This window comes from Mya arenaria, chromosome 17 (genome assembly GCF_026914265.1).
Source record: "Mya arenaria isolate MELC-2E11 chromosome 17, ASM2691426v1".
Lineage (NCBI taxonomy): Eukaryota > Metazoa > Mollusca > Bivalvia > Myida > Myidae > Mya > Mya arenaria.
Genome location: NC_069138.1, coordinates 38602599 through 38612020, shown reverse-complemented (window position 1 = coordinate 38612020; position 9422 = coordinate 38602599). Strand labels below are relative to the sequence as shown.

Sequence of the window (9422 nt, the reverse complement as noted above, 5' to 3'; positions counted from 1 at the left end):
AAGAAAGCTATTTTGATGTGTGTATGTTCTGTTGTGTTTGTACTCAATGTATGGTTCGGACTTACAATGCGCCTCTTATGATGATATCAACAATATTAATGTTAATACATTTATGACAGTCTTCAGATGTAGAATATACGATGCAGTTAAACAAGATTGGTATGGTACTTTAGAAAACAGCACAGAGTTAGATATATATATATATATATATATATATATATATATATATATATATATATATGAAGTTTAAATATATATATATATATATATATATATATATATATATATATATATATATATATATATATATATATATATATATATATATATATATATATATATTTAAACTAGTCTTGAATATATATAAAAGTTATCTGGAGATACTGCCCAAAAGTTTACGATTTTTCTTTTGTATACTACGACTATCTGTGCACCCACTTCTTATCCAAACCGGTAGATACGCCAGAAATAATATTGTACGCAATGAAAGATATTGTCTGTTGTAATTCCAACGGTATTGAAGATGAATTTCATTTCGTGTGTGTCCGTCTTTTAATGGTATGAGAAAGCTATATATTAAAAAATGTTATTATACAAGACCGTCTGTATTTAAATATTTACAATAGCTGCAATCAAATAATAGAACTGAGCTTATTAAACTATGTATGTTTGTTGAAGACTCTGTTAAAGTAAGATCTTCTTTTCTAAATGTTAGAACTAAATATGGTAAAAATTGTTCATCTTCTGATTTAGATATATCATAACATTACAATAATTAACCAATTTATTGTACCTTTTTGTTATTCTTTTGTATATATACTCGTGTGTATTACATTGTTTGTTACTATGCATACACGTTGGCATTGACAATTATAAATATATGTGTGGTTGATGATGTACATTGTACAAGTCGAAATAAACTGTCTGTCTGTCTGTCTGTCTGTCTGTCTGTCCTCTTAACAAGGTTTGTATCTAAGTGTTTGACTACTGTGCCTATTCCTGTAGTTTTCATTGTAGTATAAGGGAAAAATGAGCATTCAACTAATCGTTTTAGTAACGTTAATTAACATGGCATAGTTACATCAAGGACACTTTCTAGATCTAGATTGAAAGCAAATTTGAAAATACTGTACATGTGATTAACTTATAACCTGATCAACGTACACACTGCGTATGTAAACAAAGTTATGCAGAAAGGATGTTGTGGATAATTAAAAAGGAAATAACGTTTCGAGCTACATACGGTTTTGACAAATATCGCATGTCAATGATTCTTAATATCATCAATAAAGAGCTCAAAGCAATAACTCATCATATGTTTTTGCGAGAAAACAGTGAAATTAACTATCTTTAAAATACGACAGTTTGCGCATTGGAATCAAAGCGAATAGGTTCTAATTACCATGCTTTATTACAATGCTTAATTGCGTTTCAACCTAAACGTAGATAAGCGGATAATAATGAATCATAATTTATGGCCTCGGAAAGTCACTTATGTACAAACATGCATGTTATGTTATTCATTCAATGCATTTTATTTCAGTTTATTTTTTTTTAACAATTATAACATACACTTTTTCAATACACGCACCTTTCCCCGAACTATACGGGACGATACGTTACCCATTAAAGAACGTCACTTTAAACAGTTTAAAACGTCAAATGAACATGTCTACGGCACCATGTTCTTCGGTAAAAGTACATGAGCAATTGTTAAATTGCATTGCGAATCAAAAAAATAATAATCATGATGTACCAAATAAACAAAATTGAGGCATGTTATGTATTATAATAATTCCATATACAAATCATGTATTTCAAGGGTTTTCCCTGACCGAAATGCCCTTACCGTAGCCCTTTTCACAGAGCAAAACATGCAAATTAAATTCGATCAGTCCAATATTAAACAAAATTAGCTGTAAAAATAACACCAATTGCGTATTTTATGGATTAAAACAACGACATGTTACAACTGATGCGCAGTTTTACAGTAGTAATAATATGTAACATGTGTTTCCGGTCCATATAGGAAAATTCGACCCAAGGGGACGCGCATAAGCCAGTTACGAGGCTTGCTGAATGTTAGTTTTCATGCCTTCCGTTCGTAAGGTATATAAATATAATTTAACCAAATTTCCAACGCATTGATATGTATTCGTTATTTACGCTTATACATTAATACGTCTTAATTACATCTAGCACGGATAACTGCGTTTATTTCAGAGCATCTAACTAGCAGAAATGTCCATTGCCAAGGATCATAAACATTCCATCAATGGCTCAACAAAACATGTTAATAACTTACGTACCATAATAAGCTATAGAGTTTAACATTGATATCTTTCAAAATATTATTTCAGCGATTTAGACACAGCTGTGTATGTTCATAAATTAAAGTGCCAAAATTTTGGTTAAAGATTCCAAAATCCAAACAAACACCAAACAAGAGACAAAACGTTATCGTGATACAAGACAACTACACTAAACAACTATCGAATTATCGTTGAAAGTAAATATTGGGGTAATTGCCCTTGCACAGTTAAGTCTGGTTCCATATGCATTTATCTTTCAAACATACTCCCCGCATGGGAGTACTATAAACAAACGAGGGCTTACACACTATGTTGACAAAACAGACTTGAACATGATATGTGTATTTCTGTTAATTAATAGCTCCAGGCACTGTATGACTGCGTCCGTAAACATGATGTGTGCATCTTTTGTTATTTCATTGTTCCAGACACTGTAGGACTGCAATCCTTTCGCGACCCGATTCCTTTAATCGTGCTTTCACCATGAGTTCCGTGGTACCAAACATTAACGTCACTTCAATTGTGACGTAGTCGATTGAATGTTCAATTTCAACCTTTCCAATATATTCACATCCCGGATCGGTCACATAGACTGGTGAGTGTTCCGTGGATCGATAAATCCGAACACAAGAGGACAAGCAATCTCTCTGGGCAAATTTGTGCAAAATTCTATCAGCGTACTTGACCTCATCGTTGACCCTAACAAAAGGTTTGAAACAATCCTTCGCTCTCCAAGCATTGAAAGTACGTTTAAAGAACTTCGATTCTTCGCTGTGTTTTTCTTCATCAAACGGGAGATCAACAGATATGCCATATGTGTACTTCAGAACTCTGGATGTTACTGCATCTGGATTGTGTCCAAAAATCACGGCCCCCTTTAGAACAGCTAGACTAGCCTCATAAGGGACGATCACGCGTCGGTTTGAAAATGCTCTCCTTATTTTGTTTTGAACGAACGGACTTTCACTAAACCCTCCAACCAACACAATCGTGTGTATAATTCCAATTTGTCTGTCCTCAAAAATTCCTCGTATATGCTTGACAAGACTTGAAATCGGAGCATCGAACCATTTTGCTACTTCACTGGAATGGATTCTCATTTTGTCGCGTTTAAATTCAACCTTGTCAGCATTAAATAACTCTTGCACCCTGTCGCTTAAGGTCTTCCCATTAAACCTTTCGCATAACTCCTGGAGCAACCCTGGCACCTTGAACGACATTTTCTTGTTTGCTTCTCCATCGAATTCTCTTTTGCTTGCCTCAAAACATCTAAGGAGATCAAAGTAATCATTCATCCCTTCATCTTTTAAAGCCTCCAGAGCTTGCGTTCCAACAAGACGTTTGAAGAACTTTAGAAGTCTTCTATCAACGTTCGTTCCTCCCCACGGCCCACCGCTGGCCTTTCCTATTTGCTTCAGACCGTCTTTATTGATTTCATGGATACATATGTCTGCAGTACCACCTATAGACACAAGAATATCAGGATATATTTAGTAAAGGGCATGATTGAAACTGAAAAAAAAATCTTCATGATTCTGCTTTTTTGTGTTAAATGTCTTTGGCGTTGACCCTATGCCATTAAGTGGGGTTTATTTTTAAACTTTCGACAACTGTACAGGTTTGTTTCTGTAATGTTTTCATATACATATTTAAAGAGATCAACTGTCTAAATTAGTTTGTGTGTTACCTCCAAGATCAACGACCATGTAACGCGTGCCTTCACAAGAGAGCGATATCTTTGCTTCTTGACTGTGTGCGTATTGACTGCCAGACTCACGAGACTTACACCAGATCGAAGCCACTTCTGGTTCTAATGCAAGGGTCAAACTATCTGAATCGATCCCAGCCTGTAATTGTTAATAAATTTGACATATGATAAACGTCGGCATCGACACTGTCGACGACAGTACAAGTCATTTATAGTTGTTGTTGTTTTCTTGAAATTAGACGAGGAGAAAACATTTTGTTTATATGCGTCGAGTTTAGCATCACAACGACCAGATTTGAGCGATGCATACTAAACTCACAATAATGTTTAAGTTTTATGATGTATTGTTATATCTTTATATACTATACATGAATTAATTCAATATGAATATTTAAAACGGCCTTCCAAACCTTCATTGCAGCTTCCCTCATAAAGGCTTTAGCTTTATCACCCCAGATTGCCGGCACAGTAAGGACATACTGCACAATAAAACTGGTCTCGTCCAAACCCTGGCTCTTTATTTGTTCAAGGAAATGGTCTTTCAGGTACTGTATCGACATTGCGAATATCTCAATAGCCGGCATTTCATGTTCCTTCTTCTTGGAAACATCAGCTATTGTAGTAGACCTCTTTAGTTGCTATAGTAATGAAAGAACATAAGCAATGCAATGAAAACTACAGGAACAAACCCAGTATCCAAATAACTTACGATGACCCTGTTTGAAGGAAACAATGTCAAAGACTTACATATATTAAACGAGGGTAAAGAAAGTACAAAATAACATAGGCAAACCGCATACAATATGATCATAATCTGTCGTATACTTCAATATCGAAATACGTGATTCCATAAGCTGTCAGCTTTCGTCACAATCGAGATCACGGAAATAAGTATGAACTAAACTTATATAGAACTATAATAATAGATATTTGATAAAATGACTATTTAAGCTCATATTAAAATGTTTAAAATTAAACAATAAAAATATACTTACACCCTCGCTTAAAAGCAGCATTTTAAACTGTCTGAAAAGTCTCCAATCTTCATGTTCTTCAGCTTTTGATAAATTAGCAAATTTGTCTTCGGCTTCAAACCCAAAAGAATGGAAACTGACCTCCGGGTTCAGTAAAATGGATGTTGGGGTTTTCTGTGATACAAGACTTTCTTGACCTGACTTCCACAAAAAAGTACCCACTTTGAATGGGTTATTGCTGTGTGAAAATGCATACCCACTGTATGTTGTGCCAAAGTCAAATGCAACGACTATTTTCTGCTGCGCCCTTTCTTGCTCCTGCATGTTGATTTCCTGATGTAAAATATCATTCATTTAGGTATATTTAATACATGTTAGTGGTGGCATCAACAGACTGTAATTATCTCCCATAATATTATAAGTATCTTCCATGGTATCTCATGAAAGATTCATCCCTACCTGAGCGTATTGTGTTTTTCCGGAAATGGTTTACACGAGAGGCCATGGTAGATGCCTTTTCTCCCATATCAGTTAGACAAAATATAGTAAAAATGCATTTTAATGGTCTTTTTTACATACGGGTATTTATTTTATTTTTGCCCGTGGGCATGATATGGATTTCCAGCATGGCCAGTTCTTTGGATCTACTTATCAGGGGTGGGAGACAATTGCATCCCATCCCGAGTCAAGCATATTTTACAACAATGAGGTTTACCGATATTGTTTGAATCGAGAAAAAATCGTCCCCAGAATCGATATGAATAATTATAATTATTAAATTCTTTTAGATTAATGTTTATCAGTAAAGCTCTTTCATTGATTCTCTTAGGAGCATGGAACTTGTTTAAGTCCTTCTATGACCACAATTTAGACCTTAACTACTAGAACCCACGTCGGTGCTAAAGTCAATCGGAAAACCTCGGCAATCACCGCCAAACGACGAGCCAGTGCTTTAGAAAAACTCATTCGTTAAATTCATATTACTAATATTTATTAATTGTAGTGTTTAACGTGTAATATTCATATCTAAGTTCAAATAAGTTACAAGTGGAGAAATGCATAAATCATTAAGAATTTTAAAATTTAAGTATTTAGGCTTAACTGCGAGATTGATATGCTTATACGATCTACTTGCAGCGTAGTTAAAACATGATCGTATACATCCCAGGTTGTTTTCGATGGAAAATGGCCGAGGTGTTCAAATTTCCACAACGACGAGCAGCTCATTCATATTATATACATATACGGCTGCTTGCTGAATTATGCATGACAAGGAAGTAATATTTATTTATCTAATTATCTATTACCAAACAAACTATTTGTTAATGCAAACCGCACAACCAGTGCGATACAGACAAGTAAACACATTGTACTATTATATCATCATATACCACCCTCGTTTATCTGTTCAAGGTCAATATATCTAAGATAACACACAAACAAGACATATTATAATAAGATGTATCCTTTAACAGGTGATACAGATGCAATTGACATATACCAAAACATAGTCAGAATTGATTGTCAAAATCTTTATAAATATATATCAGTGCGTCATCAGCTTCCTTCAAATCGATGTATTTTGCGTCCAAGTTATAGGATTCGAAGGTGATGCCATTGAACGTGAAATGTTGTTGAGAATAAAGATAACTGTAATCAACGCCATATTACCCCCACTATCATTATCTTCTTTTTTGAAACACTTGACACTGTTACTGAATATTGAACAAGAATGACGTGTCGGAGCCCCGGACGAATGTAGCCTTAACTAACCCGCCGCCCAGGCACATTCAATCAAATGGAAAAATAGTAACTGACATACATCGGTTGTTACTGAGATATGTATGGCATAGTTATATATATATCGTTCGTGCAAAACAAGTCAAGGAATTGACACATCTTGCAGACAAATTAGCACATTTTTATTTAACAGAATTGTTTAATCTGTGCAGTATAGTGCGTTCAGCTTAACCTTAAAAAGAGACAATGGTAAAGCATGGTTAAGCATGAGTTAGCTACCGGATGCCAATGAGAACATTATGATACAAATTGTGTTTGTCTAACAATGACAAAACTGATTCAACCAAACGTTATACAACTTATTACATGTATCTGTTATCCTTGAGGACGACGATAAAAGTTTAATTAAAATTAAGGGAGATAATAAACGTGCTGACTTGAGTTGGTTGAGAATAATGCGGTTCGTCTAAACTTGTAAAAATACAGTAGGTTCATGCTAAAACTGGGTTTGTACCCCAAATGTTATGTAAAAAGGGTCTTTAAACGATACAACTGTGCGTTAATAATTTAAGTAATAATTACATACGTAAGCTAATGTTCGGTGAGACAAGTGTCAAGCAACGACAGGGATTGCACCTTAATATTCTGTGACCCAATTAATAGTGAGGCACCCGCTGGCCTTGACCCCTGCGTCTAAGGTTCCGATTCTTAGGTATTGCCGTTGCATTATGCAGAATGTATATGTATGAAAAAGGGCCGCAACTGATGCTGAAAAATGTCAGGGCTCAATCCGTTGGGCATGTTCTGTTTTATATGAGCGTAAACAATATAACATTGTTTTGTTCCGGGTCCTCTGCTATGGTAGTAAGTCCGCTTAGTTTTGTTTATGTCTAGTCACGTAGCATTGTGTGTTACTGATATAAGACTATAATGTAAGTTTAATTTTGAGCCGGTTCGACAAATCGCATATGGAAGCGCACGTCGCATAAAGTGATGATAAGGTGATGCACTATGGTCGACTTGTTTTATGTTAACCTGTGGTAATAATAATACGATTCTTTAACAACCTCGTCAACCTCGTCAAGTTGGCATAAACAATAGTACATGATTACATCATATCAGAATATACGATATACGCTTTCATATATATAAACTCGATGATCACCTGAACCCAAACTTTGCTTATTGCTTAAGACAGTTCAAAGTGTTGCAGTCAGCCATTTTCATCCCATCTTGAAAAATGTTCTATTAACATTTACATCATAGTTAAATCATACGATAAATATATTGTTACCAAACATATTTTATGTAAAAGATATATGAGTTACATAAAACGCCTACCTGGATCAAACAGACTCCTTGTTTAATCGATGCGTTCTCGATTCAGTGTGCTTGTATTGCACGCACAAGCTGTCATCGGTCTGATAACATTAACTGTATATACAGTCCTCTTTCGTTTTCAAAAAATGAGCATGTGTCCAATGCGTGATGTATTAAAGTAACAGTAACATAATTTATAACAATTTTGAAAAACGCGTTATCAGTCAAATTTTTTTTACTTATTAATGACTTAACCAAATAAAGTTTGGAAAATGAAAATAGCTATTAGAATATTTATAAATATTTAGGATTCACAAGTGATTCACATCGTTAACTGTTTATTAAATATTTTGATTCATTATTAAGTTAAATCCTCATATGTTTGATATATGTTTTTTTAATGTCCCCGCCAAGAATTTCCTCACTATATATTGATTTATTTGATACCCCCATACACTTCTTTTACTGTGTGCTTTGTCGCCAGTAGCGATGGAGTTTGGCTTATGCATTTAAAATTGTAATTGTAATCGTTATTTGAAAACTCAAATCTGTTATTGTTGCTGTTATACATGAAAGCTATTAATTTGTCAATGATTGAACTATTTCCCGGTCAGCAGTATGACATGTTTACCTCTCGCGCTATGACGTCATTGCAATTTCATTTTTTTTTAGACACACTTTTGATCAAGTAATAGAACAGTTTTTTTCTGGTTATTTGGGTAACAATCAAAACTGTTGTCCCTCAGTGTCTGCTGTCTGGGGTAATATTCTGAACTGTTGCAAAAAGATGTAACTCCTCCTCCTCGGGACAATAGTTTTTACTGTTACCCAAATAACCATGAAATAACTGTATATCGTTGTTAAATGTTGGGACAGATCCTCAAGATTGGGGCCGTAGACCTGCTTACCCCCAGTGAAGTGATGTTTCCCTGACCGTTCCCCGGAGGTAATCGCAACCTTTATTTATATGGTTCATTGTGACCGTTTTTTGTTGCTCGTCGTCCATGTATTGTGTCGATAAACAGGGTCATTGTAAAACTAATGGATAAAATTGTTAATGTGCCTGTTATTTGCTGTGAATCAAAATAAAATTTCCGTTTTCTGAAATCGACAGTTAATTGAATTTATCTGTTTGCTTGTGAATGAATAAAACGAAATATGACATTACATTGATTTCCCCAAACAATTGTCGAAGATTTACAAATGTTATCAGTAAAATCGTGGTCAATAAACATGTTGAATGATTAGATAAACGAACTGGGGCTCCATATAGCGCTTGATATGGAAATGAAAGAGAAAGTATAGTTTTACTGCGTTGTACCGAACGATTATTTATCTGAAACAGTTTATTACGAAATGTCTTCAGAA

At 34.6% G+C, this 9422-nt stretch overlaps 1 protein-coding gene across 1 annotated transcript; it reads right to left on the bottom strand.

Annotated features, from left to right (window-relative positions):
* Positions 1-1465: 1465 nt before the first annotated feature.
* On the bottom strand, positions 1466-8156 carry LOC128224488 (heat shock 70 kDa protein 12A-like). Its single transcript, XM_052934334.1, has 5 exons — positions 8076-8156; positions 5016-5327; positions 4431-4658; positions 4000-4159; positions 1466-3774 (listed from the first exon to the last, which is right to left on the bottom strand). Exons 2-5 carry the CDS (start codon positions 5316-5318, stop codon positions 2729-2731), a joined length of 1737 nt encoding a protein of 578 aa, XP_052790294.1. The 5' UTR covers positions 5319-5327; positions 8076-8156; the 3' UTR covers positions 1466-2728.
* Positions 8157-9422: the final 1266 nt, after the last annotated feature.